Source organism: Gadus morhua, chromosome 15 (assembly GCF_902167405.1).
Source record: "Gadus morhua chromosome 15, gadMor3.0, whole genome shotgun sequence".
Taxonomy (NCBI): domain Eukaryota; kingdom Metazoa; phylum Chordata; class Actinopteri; order Gadiformes; family Gadidae; genus Gadus; species Gadus morhua.
The window spans coordinates 16,362,672-16,382,587 of record NC_044062.1 but is presented as its reverse complement, the minus strand read 5'-3'; the positions used below and the strand labels follow the sequence as shown (position 1 = coordinate 16,382,587).

General features: G+C 45.0%; 2 protein-coding genes across 3 annotated transcripts in view; one reads left to right on the top strand and one right to left on the bottom strand.

Annotated features, from left to right (window-relative positions):
- thada (THADA armadillo repeat containing) overlaps positions 1 to 5,202 on the bottom strand; it is a 68,517-nt gene extending 63,315 nt beyond the window's left edge. The window contains exons 1-10 of the mRNA XM_030378590.1: positions 5,080 to 5,202; positions 4,544 to 4,624; positions 3,592 to 3,707; positions 2,838 to 2,968; positions 1,883 to 2,031; positions 1,762 to 1,794; positions 1,611 to 1,659; positions 1,146 to 1,339; positions 702 to 796; positions 272 to 495 (exon numbers count right to left, since the gene is read on the bottom strand). Coding sequence (XP_030234450.1) covers positions 272 to 495; positions 702 to 796; positions 1,146 to 1,339; positions 1,611 to 1,659; positions 1,762 to 1,794; positions 1,883 to 2,031; positions 2,838 to 2,968; positions 3,592 to 3,707; positions 4,544 to 4,616 — 1,064 coding nt within the window. The 5' untranslated portion in view covers positions 4,617 to 4,624; positions 5,080 to 5,202. The remainder of the gene's footprint in view (positions 1 to 271; positions 496 to 701; positions 797 to 1,145; positions 1,340 to 1,610; positions 1,660 to 1,761; positions 1,795 to 1,882; positions 2,032 to 2,837; positions 2,969 to 3,591; positions 3,708 to 4,543; positions 4,625 to 5,079) is intronic.
- A 187-nt stretch (positions 5,203 to 5,389) lies between these two features.
- Positions 5,390 to 19,916, top strand: part of plekhh2 (pleckstrin homology domain containing, family H (with MyTH4 domain) member 2) — a 30,772-nt gene continuing 16,245 nt past the window's right edge. The window contains exons 1-9 of one of the 2 annotated variants that reach the window (XM_030378426.1): positions 5,390 to 5,568; positions 7,247 to 7,326; positions 7,857 to 7,991; positions 13,668 to 13,730; positions 14,118 to 14,267; positions 14,717 to 14,800; positions 15,013 to 15,094; positions 15,667 to 15,861; positions 16,027 to 16,907. In XM_030378426.1, the coding sequence (XP_030234286.1) occupies positions 7,869 to 7,991; positions 13,668 to 13,730; positions 14,118 to 14,267; positions 14,717 to 14,800; positions 15,013 to 15,094; positions 15,667 to 15,861; positions 16,027 to 16,907 (1,578 nt within the window). In that variant the 5' untranslated portion in view covers positions 5,390 to 5,568; positions 7,247 to 7,326; positions 7,857 to 7,868. The remainder of the gene's footprint in view (positions 5,569 to 7,246; positions 7,327 to 7,856; positions 7,992 to 13,667; positions 13,731 to 14,117; positions 14,268 to 14,716; positions 14,801 to 15,012; positions 15,095 to 15,666; positions 15,862 to 16,026; positions 16,908 to 19,916) is intronic. The other variant, XM_030378425.1, reaches the window with a different exon arrangement.

Here is a 19,916-nt window from a genome sequence, read left to right as displayed (position 1 = left end):
AAACCGCTATTAAAATGCATCCACACGCATTGACCGCAAAAGAAAACAATAAAAAATATATACTTTTTTCAATGTATGTATTTTTACATCCATCAAGCTCTATTGCAATTGCTTTTTTGCAGTTATACGGGGTATGGATACAAATATACATAGCCTAACTGAAACCCGGTTAAGCTGGATACGTGACACTTTTCAAAACTCTTTGCTTTTACCACTGCGGGCTCAGGCAGAGCTCTGCCTGAGCCCGCAGTGACAGGAGGAGGCAGCATACCTGGTGTCCAGCAGCAGCAGGGTGTGAGGGACCAGCAGGAGAAGCTCCTCCCAGCGGGGGCCCAGGGTCGCCCGCCTCCAGTTCAACATGGCCAGGGCCCCATGGCACAGGTAGAGGGAGATGCCAAGGGGGCGGCCCTCTGCAGACAGCCCTGCAAGGCATGGCCTCAGCCAGCAGGGGGCAGCGTCTGTACCCTTGCCTGAGCCACGGAGCAACATGCACACCTGGAGACACACACACACACACACACACACACACACACACACACACACACACACACACACAACAGGGGAGAATTTATAACGGATACAATTAGATGGTGTAATGCACTTTATTTTGTGAGGTTTAAGTGGTAACCTTATGTAAAATCCCTGATTGATCCTGTATAATAAAATAGTCACAGAGGAAATGAGTTAAAGGCCTTTCTCACCACAGTGGCCAAATCTTCTCCAGGGCCCATGGCAGACCTCAGCAGGAGGACAGACGCCATGCCTGCTGTGCTCTGAACCGTCTGGATAAACTCCTCTGCAGAATGACATCACAGGATAGAGGACCGGGGGTTGGGAAGAAGGAAAGAAATAAAATAAAAACAATCTTTTCTGGCAGGAAAGTATTTATTTGATCAATGTAGGCCATCTGCATGAAGCAGTGTTGGTGTCTATAGCTAATAAAGTATTAGGTTAATCGGTTCAAGTCCATCAGACAAACAAAGACCAGAGCAATAGCAGCTCTTTTTTCTGTGAGCCAAATGTTGCTTTCAATATAAGCATAGTAGTGCAGAAACATTATTAAAATCAATCAATTTACCTACAGCCGCTTTAATATATAGGGTCAAGAACGTCAATTTGTGTTTATTTTCCTGAGGCCCCCTTACCGTTGGTAAGGATGTCGACATAGCGGTCCAACAGGGAGCCCAGAGAGCTCTGTAGCCTGCAGGAACCCTCCACCGCCTGTAGGGCTGCACTGGTGGCATCCTGAGACCTCTGCAGCACCAGCATGGAGGTCTTCACTGCAGTCAGGCACAAATGCATCAGCTGTGCCTGAGCAATGTGACGGCCTATTAGTCCACTGGGTAGACAGGTAGAAAAAGATATAACAGATCATGGCCAAATCATTCATTCTTTCATTATTCTATACATGCTGAATAGATGTATAGTGTCTTGCTATTCTATGTCTTCATAATATTATTGACTAACTATTCTAACTCACAAATTGTGTAACTAATCAACTCATGACGCATAACTAGTTCAACAAATTTAAACACTTAAAGATATTTTAGGTGTTTTAATGTAGACGTATTTTGATGATGACGTCCAAGATAAAATGATGATCTCCGTACCTGTTCTGTTGGATGAATCCACTTAAAGCCTTCTCAAGAAAATGCAAAACTGCACAAAAGGGAGAATGAGAAGACAAATCAGTTGGAGGCGATCTCTCTCGAGTTTGAATGCTATACAAACCTGAAATGAACTTGACATTGAAATACTGACCTTCAGGCAGCAGTCTCTGTATGCATCTCTCGCCTGGGAACACAAGAAAAGAGAAAACATATATAAACTGCCTGTGGCTGTCAGTCTGCTACAACTAAAATCGTCTGACAGACACACTGACCAAGAGGAAACCCGTCCAGGCAGGCAGCAATTGTGTCCGTGATGTGAGGGTGCTGGTCTGAATCCGGGGTGAGAAGGCACTCAGACAAGCAGGCAGAGAGACAATCCACGGTCGCCTCCTGCAGCCACGATGCCACAGAGTTCAGGGCACTGGAGGGAGGGAGGACCAAGGGGGAGTCAGTGGGGGTTCCCTGGAATCATTTATTTAATTTATTTCTGTGTTTGCTAAGCATGCCTGCCTGCCTATTGTTACTCAGTGTCATATAATGACTATTGTTATTTTGTATCTCTCTTTATTAGTGTGCGCGATGGCGCTGTGACCACAGGGGGAACTATAATTCACGATCAACACTAAACGACCACGCCCCCCGCCCCGTTTGCCAAACTTTTCCGAAAGTTGGTATTTGACATGCTGAACATTTTTAGCTCGAGGACACAAAAGGTCTGTCTGGATAGATTTCTCTGAATCATAAAAGTTTTCGACCTTGGAAAATTCTTGAAAAAGTAGTGCTTAATGCAAATGACCAAAAAAAGTGTACAAATACTCCTTGGAAGGTCCTGATCCAAAAAAGATGGCAAAAAACGGCACTATTATTATGCAAATAATATATTTAGTTCACACTTAAATGCTAATGCGTCGAGTTAGCAAAGCTGCTATTTGAAATCTGCAATACAGTCACCGTGCAGGTCAACAACATAACAATTACAACACAGGTATAAAAACGAACAGTACATTATCTTAGGAAACACTAACGATACGGCAGCCTTACAAATCAGTAAATGCAATGTATACATTTGAATAGAAGGAGATGGTACACACATGACATTCTGGTGTTCTTTCAAAGTTACTCAAACCTTTCTTAAAGTTTTGTATTTTGTATTCAATATACTTATTGATGAGGCCAAACTGCCGTGTGGAGGACATTGAGATCGGAAACAGGGAAGTGTGCGAGTACCTGGCGCAGACTCTGCGGAGAGGGTTTTTGGCCTGAAGGGAAACAAAGACAAGCGCCAGAGTGTGGAGGCTGGGCCGAATGAGGGACACATCAACCTTCTCTTCTCTCAGCTCCTCCAGATGAGCTCCTGCCTGTCAACACACACACACACACACACACACACACACACACACACACACACACACACACACACACACACACACACACACACACAGTAAAGGTAAGCTTTCCAACTTCATAGTTGAAAAGCTCACACCAAAATGTAAAGGTTCAGCACATCCTAGTGAAGACCAAGGGATTTGAAGAGTTACCTTGATATTTTCCGATGTTAACCAGTAAACGGTGATGCTGTACCTTATGGCAGAGAATTGTCTTTCTTGTATATGATATGTATTTTGCAGTAAAACTGTAAAAATACATACTTGTGCCCTCCACTTTCTAGACGTGTTTGTTTGTGGTGCCACTGATTGCACCTACTGACCGATAAGTGCAATCAGATAGTTGCTATCAGATAGTTATATCAGTGCCTGTAACTATAGGCGCAGATGCATGTTTATACCATCTACCCTCAACTGAGTTTTTTTTTTACATGGGCATGACAGTGGATGTGCAATAAACTTGACTTTGACTTTGCTACATCTGCTACTAATATTTTACAGACACCACCATGCATATGATATGGTCTTTAGGATGGAGTTATAGCCCATTGATCAGTGAGATAAGGTAGATCCTACGATAGGGAACTACTACTTACCTTTTTCACTAGCTGGATCTGCTGAACTGGCTCAGTCATTTCTAGAAAGGCCTTGAGCGTCACAGCTATCTGCCGGACCTCTTCATCACTAACACTGCCATCTAAACACAGAGAAGCTACACGCCCCAACACACACACATAAACAACAAAAACATGTTATTTTTCAAAAGATAGAAGTCTGACCTCACAGAATTGTGCACCTGAATAAATACCTGCTAATGGTACTGCCTCAGGGCTGGTCTGGCCATTGGGTTGACGGACTGTCTGGGATATCCGTTAGGGGTTCCGCTATAAAAACTCTAGTACTATGGTCTTGTTTTGAACATACATAATACGCATGAATGAAGTCTTGTCAGAGTTTTCATGCAGTGATAGCCAACAGTAAAGCAAATACTGTCCTGTGTGACCGTGGCCGGTTTATGTCCGGTCTGGGTCAAAAAGTCCCAGACCAGGTGGTCAATGGTGACTCTTCTTGTGGCAAAAAACTTTTTTATTTCTGAGTACGTTTTTATGGTTGGGGTTAGGATGAGCCACTGGGGAATGGCTGTTAATAGTTATCAGTTAATAGTTAGAAAGTTTCTTTAATTCAAGAACAGAAATTAATTAATGTCTTCAGCGTGTGGTGGCAACCCCAAACAAATGTGCCGCCAGCGCCCTAATGTCCCTCCAATCTCACTCCAAGGTTTTCTAGGAGCCATGGAAAAGAACAAACGTGAGGAAGGCTCAGGTAGTTGATAGCAATAGAAAATTCTTCCTTCAGGCAGATGCTGCCAGACATGCCAAACTGATTGATATGATTGCTGAAAACCTTCAGCAAAGTGGGCCACTGTTTCTGAATGAACTCTCTGTGCACTTTGCGATACCACAGAAAACATGTGCAGACGTCTGTGGAAGACTGGTGTGGGCCGATTTATTGTCCAGCCCTGTATTGAATGTTTTAAGGAGGTCTGACCTTTGAGCTTTTGAACAGCATCCTTGTCCAGAACCAGCGCCTCTATGGCCGTCTTCTTCTTCTTCGTGACCATTATTCCCCCTGTGCAGTGAGGAAGCCAGGACATAACAGTTCATCTTACGCACCTCGGCATGTTTCCTTCTATTTGTTGATTCCAATATGCCTGTGTGTTCTGTCTGTATAACAAACTATACCCACTGCATTGCCACATAATCATAAAGACATATACACATGCTGCATGCCTCCGTGTCTCTTAGGTCTACTGTAACTTCGGTAACGGAATACACAATTGTATGTGCCAGGGCATGGGTAATAGACTATAACCTTCACTAGTGTATACCAGTGCCTGTGCCCTGGTACATAGAAAGACAAGACCCATTATTGTTATGAGCGACAACTGTGTTTTTCTTGCGACGGCACCTCCGTGAAAAGTGTCTCTAGTTACTCTTTTCTGTTGTTAGCTTGTGTTGCTACATAATAACTAAACACAGCATGACAGGACAAGTCAAACCACATTGTGCTCAACGGACACTCACCAAGTTTAGGGTGACCTAACAAATGGCAAGGGTTTATTCATACATTAAATGTAGAGCGTACACATTCTATTGCTTTTTGCTCAGCTTCGAGCCATGGTACACGTGTGGTACGTCAGTTCCGCAACCACTACCGGTCCCGCCCTAAAGAGCAACGGATTGGTGGACTTCCGCGGAGAAAAAGCGCTCAGATCTCCAATTGGAGGAATCGAAATTTCAGTCAACGTCGCGTCCTCGCGGCAGTAAATCGGCATTTCAATTCACGTGACCGTCATAGAGACCTTTCCATTGGTCGCAGACTCCAGAAGTCACGCCTCGAATCCTCTCTGCTCAAACTTTTACTCGAGAGCAGAAAGAGACATTTACGGGACTGGAAAATTCGTTGTTTTAGTCATCAATTGAAAGTATGCCTTTGGAATAATTGCGAGGTGTTTTTTTGGATTGGACATGGCGTAAAGCTCTGTGTTGTTTCTCGTTAACTTCATAGTTGAGGTAAGTGAGGACAGCAACTCATAGTGATGCTTCTTTTTATATTAATTACTCTTTTTTTAATGATACTTATCATTTGCATTAGCTCTTATTTCATAAGCATATTCCTATTACATAGTCAGTTGTTTTCTTGTGTCCTAAAATGTATATAGTTTGATGATAACAGATCAGTTTGGATAACTTACTTGCTGTTAAAAAATATATAAATTATCGGATTGTTTAAGTTTGTGTTTTTAATTCCAGCACAGTTAGACACGAAGGTGCACGTATTTGTCGTCATGCTGAAAAAATACATGAAATGGCTAATAGTTGTCCCTTCAGTGGTCTGCTGAATGATCCACAGGGAACACAAGGAGTCAGTCATATCAACACTTGCCCTCTGTATTCCGACTTTACCGACAGGATGTCGACGACCAAAAGAGTCGAAATATTTGAGTCAGAGGAAAGTGAAGGACAAGTGAGCAGACTGGAAAAGAGAATAGGGGGATAACGGTGCATCCAGAGAGAAAGAGGGAGAGAGACTTCATGGTTGTAGTTTCCGTCAGCGCTCCCCGTTCACCACATCACTTCATCATTACTCTGGAATGATGGAGGTGGGGCGGAGCGGAATGCGCGATAAGCGATGCCGAGTAGGCCTTAGGTTTTCCCTCAAATCTGGGCATTCAACCGCTGTCACACATACGACTACGCACGGAGTTTGTCCGATTTACTGAGCATCTAAGCGATTATGGGAGCTTTTAAGAGGCCCCCACTGTTGGAAATTTAGAGATAAGCAGCGATAACTACCAACAGGAAGTCCCTGGTGCTTGTGGTGAACGAGTGTGAAAAGAGGGGTTATCACAACACTTACTGGAATGGTCTTATCCAATATGAAAAATAAATTCCTGATTTAGGTCTTATTTTAGGCTGAATACAGAGAAAACTAAAGAAGAGACGTGACACGTTTGTTGAGTGGAGACCATTGAAGTACCATTTCAGAATATTATGCCAATATGTAATTTCCAGCACCATGTCTTACTCAAGTAATTTCCTTGCTGACGACAGTATGGTGTTTAGTTTCAGATTGCTGTCTTCTGGAGACATCCAGTAAGCGGGTCACAGACGGAAGCGCTTGCCCTCTTCGCAATAAATCCATGCCTATGATAAAAGAGAATAAATAGTTTTCCTCTTGACCTACATGCCCATGTGTCTACGGATCTTATTTCATCTCTCTCCCTTGACTTTCTATCACTCTATTGTTCCTTCTCTATGTTTTGTTTGTATTCTAGCCCTATTTCTGTCCTTCCCACACATTTCTTTGTGTTGGTCTGTCAACTTGAGGTCTCATTGTTACACGGTTTATATCGCAGTGGCTGTGAGACTCATTAAATCTCTCTCTCTCTCTCTCTCTCTCTCTCTCTCTCTCTCTCTCTCTCTCTCTCTCTCTCTCTCTCTCTCTCTCTCTCTCTCTCTCTCTCTCTCTCTCTCTCTCTCTCTTTCTCTCTCTGTCTCTCTCTGTCTCTCTCTCTCTCTCTGACATACACACACAAACTCTCCTTTTTCTCACACACACACACACACACACACACACACACACACACACACACACACACACACACACACACACACACACTCTTGTTTCACACACACACTTTCTCTGTTCTCTCTTTCTCACACACTCACACACTCTAACATGTAACAGTGATGTAGGTGCTGGTCGGACACTGCCCAACCGCTATCCACCCATGCTAGCTCATCCACCCACTCCCAGAAATACCTCAGGTACTGACTTTGTGGGCTAGCTGTAAAACAACAGCCTGAATGCTGACTTGCCTGTCGGTCTGCCACTGCAAATAATCATCTTTCCACTATACCCACAACAATGTGAATAGTGTTTATTATTCAGGAGTATCTCTCATTTGACGCAGAAGGCCAATGCCACCTCTCCTCATCCCAATGGCAGTTCAGTAAAAGCTGGGATGGGGTGCTTTTGCCAACCAGCGCCACCACTCCCGGGCATCTTCTCAGAATAAGAATTTTGTCTGATTTTGTTTCTCTCTCTTTCACACTCTCTCTCTCTCTCACACTCTCTTTCTCACCCTCACCCTCTCTCACCTTTTTGTCTCTCTCTCTTTCACACTCTCTCTCTCTCTCTCTCTCTCTCTCTCTCTCTCTCTCTCTCTCTCTCTCTCTCTCTCTCTCTCTCTCTCTCTCTCTCTCTCTCTCTCTCTCTCTCTCTCTCTCTCTCTCTCTCTCTCTCTCTCTCTCTCTCTCTCTCCCCTTCTATTTCTCTCTCTCTCTCTGTGAGACAGGAGTGGCTCAAAATGGCAGAGGGTGAGGAGGCCATGAGCCAGGAGGACTGGAAGGAAAAGTGTCTGGTCCTGGAGGCGTTGCTCATGAAGTTCCGGGTGCAGATCATCAAAATAAGGGAACTCACTGGAGACAAGGTTGGTCCATCACCAACATTGGTCACACATGCAGTCTTGTCTGGTCATTCAATGTTCAGGAACAATTCCAGAACATTGAATGGGAGCAGGGGTCGATATCCAGGGACATCTGCACCGGCAATTTGCATGCTGAAGACCTAGTTATATATTTTCAGATGACCTGTACAGGTATCTAGTTAATGAAAGCAGTAACATTGCCGGGAGAGGCACGTAAAGGGTTACGTCCATCTGACGTGAGGCGCTTTGATGTTGAGCGAGCAAAACCAATAACAAGACTCAGTTTTTGCTCACTTTCAAGTGGTGCGAGCAAAACCAGTCGCAAGACTCCGTTTAGGACATCATAAGCAAATGCATTTCTGGTGATTCAAGGCTAATATTCGTACAGCTTATTTTGTTTGCAAACAAGTTATATTTTTCCAGAATGCCTAGAAAGCGGACAGATCCTACATAAGGGAGCTCCTCTCAGTCCGCTCTCTCTGCAGTACATAAACGTTTGATTACCGTCATCTGCTGGACCGTCTCTTGGCCCGTCTATTCTGGCATTGCTATGCCATGTGTGAAAGGGCACGAGACAGAAAGGTTCCAGAACATACCTGCATGTCTGAATAGTAAAAACCAATAGCAAGTCCTTCAATTTATCCCATTCATTCACCAAGGACTATTGCAAAGATGCTTAAGTAACACCACTGCTCAACAGACATTGGGGAAGTGTCCAGTCACAAAATGTTCACGAAAGTGTAGATGTGTGTAAGTAAGTGTGTGTGTGTCTGTGTGTGTGTGTGTCTGTGTGTGTGTGTGTGTGTTCGCTAATAAATGTATATGCTTTCATGGGCCTGCATGTGAATGACTGTGAACGATTATATAGTCATTCTACACACATTACAGTGAACGGCCGCTTTAAGAAGATGCATTTGAGAAATATTAAAATATAAATATATTAATATATATTGTTTTAAAATCACACACACCCTACAGAACACACACACATATATTCTTCCAACTTAGACCTGTCCAGTGTGCCTAGTCCGTCTTTGCAGGCCCCAGAGTCTGGCCCGGCCCCCATTCCCGTCCGGTGCCCTAGTTCTGTGGTCTCTCTCCGGGGACCCTGATTAGAAAGGCAATGTAAACAGCCCGCTGACCACAGGGCTGCAGTCAGTGTGCACTGTACCATGAGATCAGCCCAACTCTAGTCAATTACAGGGCAGGAGTTACCCAGCTGGATGGCCCTACAAACTCCCAGGCTGAAAACGTGGAGAACTGCCTGCCCTTTTTGTGTGGGTGGCATATACCTTATTACTGGTAAAATTTTATAATATTGCTCGTAAAAAATTATTGCTACCCTATCTTTGATTTCGGTATAATCCTGCTTTATCATACTTGTGTTTCCCATACTTGTGTTAAATGTCAGACTTCTGTATTTGTGCTCAGAACAGAACTCTGACCTCATGCAAGATGACCTTTCAATACTATGATCTCATCATGCTAGCATTGTTGTTTCTGTGTTCAGTGACTCCCACTGCTGTTCTAGATGGATGGATGTTAAAATACCCCACAAGCAGCTTGATTCTTTATCAGAAATGCAGAGTTGTTTCTGGAAACATATCAAGGTAGTTCTTCATTATGTATGGAGGGTGGCATGGATGGATACACATGTGTCCATTAAGGTCCAAGGTTCATCACTGTGACCAAGGAGAAAGTATGAAGAGAAGCTTCAATTAAAAGCTGAGAGGCCCAGGGAGAGGAAATTAATACTTTAGTAAACAACACACATTTATCACAGGAAGTGAGCTAGTGACTCGAGGCCAGTCAACTAAGACCATCCATGGAAAGAAAAGAAAAAGGAATTAGGACTTTTCAACCAGTGCCAACACCAACTTGCATAAGTATTTTCCATGTGAAGCATAAACTGCTGAGTGAACGAAAACATTTTGATTAAAAGTTAATTGAAAGCACTCACTCTGATAGAAGTGTAAAAAAAGTATAGATTAGTTAAAATACCTGTTTAAACCCCCCCCCCCCCCCCCCCCCCCCCCACACACACACACACACACACACACACACACACACACACACACACACACTGCTCGCCTTACATTTTGTCTGTTCTGAGACACCGATTTGGATTGATGATGGTTGTTTGTTCTGTATCTGTATGGCAGTTTTTATCTGAAACAATTGGAGAGTGTGTATTACGAATATGTAGTGTGTATTAGAGGGCTTAATACTGAACAAGAAAAAGTACGCATTTAACTTTTAGATCTTAGGGATTAAATCTTAGGGAAGTTCTCATGTGTTTTAATTCAACTTTATACTGATTCCAAAGTCCCTATGTGGTAATTCAATAAAGATATACCACGTATACAATTTAGCTGAGAGTTTTTGCACTCAGTTATATTTCAGCTATACCGCTGGACTGGCCCAGCAGCTACAGAGAGAGGCTTTGTGAGCTGGCTATTGATGGAGGGATGAGGAGAGAGGGAAAGAGAGGAAAAAAAAGAGAGACAGGGTGAGGTGAGAGGAAAAGTGCGTAGAAAGGGACACAGAAAAAGTAAGAGAAAAAGAGTGACAGCAAGAGAGAGGCAGAGAAGAAGAGAGAGTGAAAGAGAGAGAGAGAGAGAGAGAAGGGAGAAAGAGAGAGGGAGGAGAGAGAGGGAGGGATGGAGTAAGGCAGGAGACCAGCCACAGTGAGCCAGTTGTGGAATTTGAGGAATGGAAGTCTGACTGGAGTTGTGATCTGAAAGTAGATCCGCCACGCTGATCAAGTCATGCTTGTGGCTCCGAGACCATAGGGTGTGTGTGAGTGTAGGTGTACGTGTGTGCTTCAGGCAGTGTGCCAAACCAGATTGCATGCCGATATAACAGCCGTTTTAAGAGAACAATGTCTTTAAGCTGAAAATGGGGTGCTACTTGCGTTGGTACACACTAAGAAAAACAGTGTTAATTAACAAATCAATTCAATTTCACAAATAAATAAGGACAAAAAGTGTCACTCAAGCTTCTTTATCTTGTTTATGGAAATGACATCATGATGGCCATGAACTACTCTGACACAGCAGGAAGTATAACTTGCTGAAGTGTGTGTGTGTGTGTGTGTTTGTGTGTGTGTGTGTGTGTGTGTGTGTGTGTGTGTGTGTGTGTGTGTGTGTGTGTGTGTGTGTGTGTGTGTGTGGGGGGGGGGGGGGGGGGGGGGGGGGTAGAGGCCTCATTGATCACAAGCTGCTATTCCAGCTGAGTCACACAGTACTGGGGCTGACTAAAGCCCGCCTGCCGCCTGTATAAACATGGATAACGGTGAATAGAAAGAGATAAAAACATGTGTGTGGGCACAGGATGCCCAACACTCACTATCCCACATCATCATTCCCTGCTGGCTTGCTCTGTGAGTCTGGTTGGCTGTGTGTGTGCGTGTGTCTGTAAGGGGACGACGTATGTGTGTGTGTGGGTTGATATGTTTTCCAGCTGTAGCCAGAAGAGAAGCAGCGCTCTGTAATTAGTGTTCTATTCTCTGCCAGGCTCTATATCTGAGACATGCGGTCCGTCGCACGTAGTTCATCTTAAAGCCTGAAGAGGCCTCGCTGGAAGCGGACGGAGCACACAGCTTGCCCAGTGTGTGTGTGTGTGTGTGGTGTGTTTGTGTGTCTTTTCCATCTCTGCTTATTCTTGTTAAACAACCTTCGATCCAATGAGGAAAAGACCTGAGTGTGTGTGCGTGTGTGTGTGTATGTGTGTGTGTGTGTGTGTGTGAGTGTGTGTGTGTGTGTGTGTGTGTGTGTGTGTGTGTGTGTGTGTGTGTGTGTGTGTGTGTGTGTGTGTGTGTGTGTGTGTGTGTGTGTGTTGGTGGGGTGGGGGAGGTGGGTGGGTCAGAGTGTATGTGTACATGTTTTGATGCCAGTCCTTACTAGGTCGCTTCTATAAGGCAGAGTGGATGAAACCAGTTTGAGCAGGTTTGCCGTTGCCCCCTTTCAAAAAATATGAGGCAATACTATGAGCCTGTGCGGCCCATAATGATGCCTCTATTTATACAAAGCAAAGCAGGCAGCAGGGAGGAGAAACACTCAAATAAGTATGCTATACTAGGAGAGACGGTAACTCATACAAGCTGTGAAAGATTAGTTGGTTTTGTTTTACCTAATTGCTAAAAGAGAGGAAGATTATATTCTTAGATTACCCTCACAATTAAACATATCATGGAAAACATGACTCTTATTATGAAAGAATTGGATTGATTCAACAGAATAAATGTACACCATTGACAATGAAACGACAAATAAAAATGAAAAAATAAATGAAAATGAAGGATTGAGAGTAAAAGCTCTGTCAGAGTAAAAAGCTCCGTCAGTGGAAACAGTGAGTGGCTATGGCAGGGTGCGGTTTTCTCACTGCTTTTGGACTGGGCAGAGCTCGTTTTAACTGGTCTGTGGAACCCCAACCAGGAACCCCTGATCCTGGGTCCACCTCACTCACAAGAACCCTTTACCTTGTCTGTTGAACGACCCAACGGCTCTAAAATGAGGACCATTAATATTTGGAAATAAGTCTGTTTGTGTGATTGTGTGTGTACGTGTGTCTGTCTGTCTGCGCGCACATGAATACTGTTTTGTGTTTGAAAATGATGTAACACAGAATGTCAAACACTGTTTATTCAGCACTATTTTAGTTGCTGTGGTTATTAGGCTACTTGTGAGGCGGACACACACTTGGCAAAAAGTAGTGCCGAAAGCAGTGAAAAATAATCTGTGTTGTTACTGGCCCTTGTTTTGCATAAGGGACTATTTGGAAGACAATGGAAATCCCAGGTAACTATTTCAGAGTGTATTCCCCTCACATTAACAAGAGCAAGGCTACTGTAACTCTTCAACTCAATGGAAGGCGCTAACGTAAAACAAATGCTAACCCAGTGATCCCCCTTTCTAGACGCACAATGATAGATTTGGAGTTTCTTTTGGAATTTAGAGTTATCTCTGCGTATCCCTTTAAGCAGACTTTGCTGTGAAATACCATTTCTGACACAGCTCAGGAATGTATTTATCTACGTGTGTGTGTGTGTGTGTGTGTGTGTGTGTGTGTGTGTGTGTGTGTGTGTGTGTGTGTGTGTGTGTGTGCGTGTGCGTGTGTGTGTGTGTGTGTGTGCACGTGCGTGTGATTTTAGCTACAGCACAGTATCATGTGTTTTATGTAGCCTTTGACACATTTCTAACAGTTTTTCCCATGCCCCTCTCTAGTCTGGCCTCACACAAAGGCGTGGCTGTACCTTTTTGATGTAAACCCACACATCACAGAGCTGTGAAACATTCCACCATCACACTTAAACCTTCAGCTCAATGCCACTGTGTTGGCCAATCAGTGTGTGCATTGTTTTTACATCACTGCCTTTTTCAATATTATTGAGCGGCTTTCCTTTTCTGCACAAATTCTTGTGTGTTTGGATTGGCTTGATGTTGTTTGCATTTGCCTCAGGTTTTTTCAGTTTGTAGCCAAGAATAAGTTGTTGTTGATTTATGAACTCTCTTCTGGAGTATATCTTTAATCTATTGCCTCTGCCGAGACATGCTGCAGTCCATAATCACAAGAGAGCTGGGGGGTTCTGTCTGGTCCAGGTATGTCAAGTTAAGGACAGCAGGATGATGAACTGTTGATGTTATAACTATGGGATGTGTGTGATTTTCCACTTTGTAGATTCAGCAGCTGGAGATGCAGGTCATCGATGCAGAGAAGCGAGCCTTCAATGCCCAGCAGCAGGTATACAAAGGAAGCATGTGCGTGTGTGTGTGTGTGTGTGTGTGTGTGTGTGTGTGTGTGTGTGTGTGTGTGTGTGTGTGTGTGTGTGTGTGTGTGTGTGTGTGTGTGTGTGTGTGTGTGTGCATGTTTGTGTGTGCATGAGTTTCAGAGAGAATTTGACGTTAAGGCTTTCTACAATTTCCTGTCAAAGCATTGCTTTGAATGAAAATCAATGCATGGGTAAACAAATGGACTATTTGATGAAAGAGCCCCCAAATTAATTAAGTAAATCCTGAGGAAAAACAAGTCAAGTTTATTTAACGAATCAACCAGTGAAGGTGCATATGTGTCTGTGTATTCACATGCCTTGTATTCACCCCCCTCTCTCTCTCATGCTCTGTGTTGAAGATGCAGTGGGTGGGGGAGAAGCTGCAGGCGCCCGACGGCCAGGCGGGGGGCTCTGAGGTGCGTCTGCTCGGCCGTTGCCAGGAGCTGCAGGCCCTGCTGCAGGAGAAGGGGGAGGCCGTGGTCCTGCTAGAGCAGCAGCTGGAGGAGCAGGTATGGGGCCTGAAGACCTGTTGTGAAGGGCCCCCGAGAGAGCCATGCTGATGCCGGATTGGCTGTGGAATTGAGGCCCGATCCCTTATTTTTACCTTTTCGATTGCGGCTTGCTTTGCTACTTGCCCCTCGTAACGGAGTTACGAGGGGCAAGTAGCCTGGTAGTTACAAGCCACGGAGTTACAAGGGGGAGTTGTTGAACTCTTCCTCTGTGAAATGGGAGAGCCCTTCAAGACCTTGCTACATCAGCAGTAGTCGTTGATGGGCGTTTACGTAAACACATTTTGGTGCCGGACATTAAGAACCTCACAATGCTCTCTTCAGCTCTGGTGATTTCTGTAAGGTGGGCTGTAGGCATAATTTGTGGTTTTCAGCAACAGATTATCAAATATTTGAAGTTAGCGAGTAAAGAAAGCGATTCAGTATTCAGCATTTTTTGCTGTCAACAGAAACAAATCCGGCTTCAGGACTCCAAAACGGTGGAGGAAAAGGCGGCCAAGATCAAGGAATGGGTGATGCTGAAGCTATCTGATGTAAATATACCATTTACAATGTTATTATGATGATTTGGGTGAAGCCTTGCTCCATAGCTTGCAATACTGTAGTTACAATAGTCTGGTATGTACATTTCTTTGCATGGATTGTCTAAGTCGGAATCAAATCCATCATCATAAATAAACAGGGTCAATGGCTTGAATGTTGAGGTGCAGTTTAAAGAGGCCTGTGTCTTTGACTCTGTGTGCAGTTTGAGATGGAGAACGCTGCATTGAGAGAGAGTAACAGACAGCAGGAAGCTCAGATCCAGGAGCTACAGAAACAAGTGCTGGGTAAGGAGGATTATTATATATACGAAATCCTCATTTCATATTGAACTTTCACAATAAAAGTCTCAAGGACGCATGGTCAACAGGTCAAAATAAATTACGCTCTTAATTACCTTAATCTAAATTAGGTGATGGATACAACCCAATAGATAATGTTTTTGCCAAAGTATATTTGTTTGCTTTTGTTATGTTGTGTGCGTGGGTGGATATGGAGAAAGACTATTGCTGTCAGATAATGAGGCTTACCATAAGGAAGCACTTATTGATGCAATACTCTTACAAATTACATATCAGAACACAGCCCATGTGGACTTGCTTTGCACCCATACATTGTGCCGTCATTGACCAATCAAACTTGAGTATTCAAAAAAGCCATGTAATAAAATTCACTAAAACATTGACGAGTTTTGCCCGGTCCATAAACAGAGAAATCCGATCGTTGAGTTATTCATCCAAAATAGGGTTTATCATATTACTTGTGGAAAACACATGGAAATAATTGCCATAAACTTTCCAGTTGGAGGACTGAACTGTGTGTGTCTTTGTGTTTACTGTTGGGCTTCCCTCTGGTCCAGCCCTGGAACAGAAACGTGGGCTATCAGCGGGGGTGGGGCCCCGGCCAGGGGAGGCCCAGCGCCTCAGCAGCCTGACCTTCGGCTGCTTCCAGGTGCGGGGGAAGAGCCCTCAGGTCCTGACCGGACCAGAACCGTCCCAGAGAACCGTCAGCGCCCAGCCCCTGAGAGAGGCCAAGTGGGGGGGAGGCAACAGCGGTGAGAACTATAGCGCAACATCGCTCATTACAACGCTCCGACACAATTATGGTACTAAGAAAGTATCACACAGGGGTCATAGCCACAGGGATCACACGTCCCCCCTCCTTCCAAGAAATGAAAATGCCTTTATTAGTGTTTGTTCCTGGTTGTTTTCTTTGCCAGCGAGGAGCCACAACAACAACAACACCGCCCTCTCAGAGATGGACGGAGAGGAGGCCGGCGACGAGACCGGCGAGGAGGCCCCCGGGGTGGACCCTGGCCCCGCTCCTGACGGCCAGCCGGGCGGAGCTAGCGACGGGGCCGGGTCACACCCAGGCGTGGGCGCGGCCCCCGGCGCGCTGCAGCTCAGCCGCCCCGGCAGCGAGTACTACCTGACGGCCTCCGACGACAGCAGCTCCCTGTTCGACGAAGACATGCAGCGCGTGGAGCGGCCGCGCTTCAGCCTGCACGAGGCGCCGTGCGGCGGGGGGCCGGCGGCGGGGGACAGGGAGGACGGCGCCCGCACGGCGTCCTCCAAGCCGGACGACCTAAACTCCGAGGAGCTCAACCAGCGCTTCCAGTCCCAGCGGCTGGACTCGTCCTTCTCCTCCTCGCCCGCTGATCCTCTGAGCGGCGCCACACCGGCCCCTACCCCGAAGCGCCCTAACCCGCCTCGGGACCCCCGGGACACCCCCGCCTCCCCCAAACAGCCCCGGCTGCGCACCCCGGCGCAGGGCTTCGGGGTGCTGAGCGTGGCCCAGGCCAAGAAGCACCTGAGCCAGCCGCCCGTCTACAGCGAGAGCACCCACGGGCGCACGCGCAACGCGCTCAGCCTGCTGCGCCCGCTGCGGCCCCAGGAGACCGACCTCGACGGGGACCAGGAGCCGAGGCGGGAGGTCGTCATGGAGACGGGCCCGCAGGAGGTCCCTGGCTCTCCGGTAGCGCCAGCGCCCCAAAGCCCGGGCGACACAGGGAGCAAGGAGGCGGGGGAGAGTCTGGAGCCGTACAGCGCGGCACCAGGCAGCAAACCCCCGACCCCCCCGCTGCACAGGTTCCCATCATGGGTAGGAAGCACACTGTTTGACCTCTGGAGGTCAAGTTTTATTAAGTATAACTTATAACTATACATTGAAATGTTTGTGGTGAGACACAGCTCGCGTATTCGAATATATACACATTCAAATGAGATAAGGCAGCCGTTCTCAATCTGTGGTACGCGTACCACTGGTGGTACGCGAGCGCCCTCTAGTGGTACGCGGAGTATGAACGATTTTTTGAAGCAATTTTTTGAAGTTGAAGCAACCGTTAAAAAAAAAATCTGGGATGGGCGTGGGGAATCGATAACTCGAGTACTACTCGTTACAAATGAACTCGGTTGGTGGACAGGCAAACTCGAGTTTGCATACACACAAACAAACAAAGTTTTCTGAAGCAAATGTATCAATTTTCTGTGCGGCGCCACTAACGCATGCCGTGGGCACAAAGCAAATTAAATGTATCCATTTCTGTGTGGCGCGTTCCGTGCCGTGTGCAGGCACGCCAGAATTCAAAAAGTTAAGAGATGGCGGTTAAAGCAAAGCGCAGCGAAGAATTGAAATAGGCCTACTTTAAAGAAATAGGAGATCATAAGGTGAAATGTAAAATATGCCAAGCGAAATCGAGCTACCAGAGTAGCTACTAGGCCTACAAGTACTAGGCGGCAACATATGCTCCGTCCTGAAACACAACGGTGAGTTCGGGAAAGCAGACCCGCAGCAACCAAGTGTGTCGGCTATTTTAACCGCCGCAAGACGCAGCCGTAATCCCGGCCGTGTAGAGAAGATCACAACGCGTAATCCATAGTCCATTTGCTGCCGTTTTATTTGCAGCTTTAAATTATTTGCAATGGTTAGGCTACTTGTTTCGTTTTAGTTTTTTTTAAACTGTTACAGGCCTTGGTTCGACGTGATTTAAATTGTGAGACGCATAGGCCTATTTATTTTTGTAAGGAAAATGTGTTTTGAACGTTTGCAAAAATGAATAATGAATACTCTGATAACGCTGACTGTTTTGATGGAGAATAAGCATTGCATGTTTGGTTGGTAATATTGCCGTTCATCATCAGGCCTATTCCTGCTGCAGATGCGTTGCATTCTAAAAATAGATTTGATTAAACGAGTACTCGATCTCGATTGATCCTCGAGGATTTCCTTCGATCACTCGAGTTTACTCGTGCCCATCCCTAGGCCATATACCCATCATATGCAATCATCTTAAACCTGCATTGACTAACTGCTGTGACGACGAGTAGGGGAAGCAACATTTTTGCAAAATCGTCCTGTGACGAGACGTTGAAAGTCTGCTTTCAGAGGCCAGACATTTCTGGACTTTTGGATGCAGCGACGCAGCGAATATCCTGCGCTTTCAGACAAGGCTGTGCGCTTTCTCATTCCATTTGCGACCAGGCTTCTCTTGGTCGCAAATGGTCGCAAATAAGAGCGATGACTACTGTCATGTCATCGCTCTTAATTTATCCCCAAAAACGCAGCTGATCGGACACATCACACGATTCGGAGGCATGCATCACATTTAAGGATTTTAAAAACTGATTCTTATTATTTTTTTAAAAAAATGCATTCGGAAGAGAAGGGAGACTAGCGTTGCTCACGGGTTGGAATGAAAGGGAGAAAAGGGGACAGAGTTGCCTGCGGAAGCGATGTCTGAGATGCAGAGTCTGCTTCTCGCTACCAGTGTCAGTTTCGTACGGTGTGGAATGAGAGCTCGGGAAGGCACTATTGCGCAAGTACGACTGCGTGCTTGCGCAATAGCATACTGCCCGAGAATGCAGTATCGCTGTCAAATCTGTCCCTGGGAAAAGTAACGTTGCTTGCGCCGAATTGAAAAAGGAAACCGCTATAATGAAATGGCGGTAATATTTCCACATTAATTGATAAAATAACAGGGGATGGGAAGGGGGGATGGCTGTTTCAGAAGGGGTATGATTTTGATCATTTTAATTCCAAAGGGGGATGCCATCCCCCCTCAACTTGTGTGCTGGAAGCAGGTTGGATACTGAACCCAAGTCTGAGGCTAAAGCTAACCTCAATCGACCCAGACATCACACCCCTCCCACTAAGCATGATAGGCCTAATTTTCAATGTGTGCCTGAGTACATTCTCCTTCAAACCTAAACATAGTTTATATTCTGACCTTATGGCACTTACTGCAGTATTTTTTAATACTGAATACGTTGTTTTTCTATGATACACTTGTTCTTACTCATGATAGTTTGATTACAGTGTTATCGCAGTACACATGATTTCTCTCTTTGCTGCGCATGATTACTTATAACAGGATTGTTTGACTCCAGTATTTAAATATTCATGTTCAATTCTTTGAATGTTTTGATGCAGTACAATTTACCTCACATGATTGGTTGACTGCAGTTGTTAAAATTAATATTCAGTGCTCTGAATGCTTTAATACAGTATACTTGTTAATAACCTCACTAGATTGACTGGTATGTTATATGCCAGATGATATCCCCATTTGCTGGGTAGCCCTATTGAGGCAGTTGTTCAATTGTTAGTATTATCCCGTTGCAAGTGTTTAAATACAATACATGAGTTATAGACAGTTGGTTGCTTCAGTCAAGTCAAGTTATGTGAATAATAAATCGTGTTATTAATATTAATGCCTTCTGTGTAAACTCTATGTAGTTATAGGCCTACGCACTTTATTTTAATTCCGGTGGTACTTGGAGAGCCAAATCATTTCTAAGGTGGTACTCATGGTAAAAAGTTTGAGAACCACTGAGATAAGGTATGTGAAAGTGAATAAATAATTGCACAAATCCCATTTTAGACCATAACAGCAAGTGTATAGCCCAAACCAAGTAAGTCTTTAGTAGTGCTGAGATGAAGTGCTCTCTAGATTATACAGCATCTAGATGGCTTGCTGATAGGTTGTTATCCATAGGTAAAGCCGGTTAAACCTGACTAATAATGTCCATGGTCATTGGGCAGGGAAGAAGATATGGACTATCAGTCCTCCAGAATAATGTATTAATTGAAATACAGCTAACTTGTTATGCA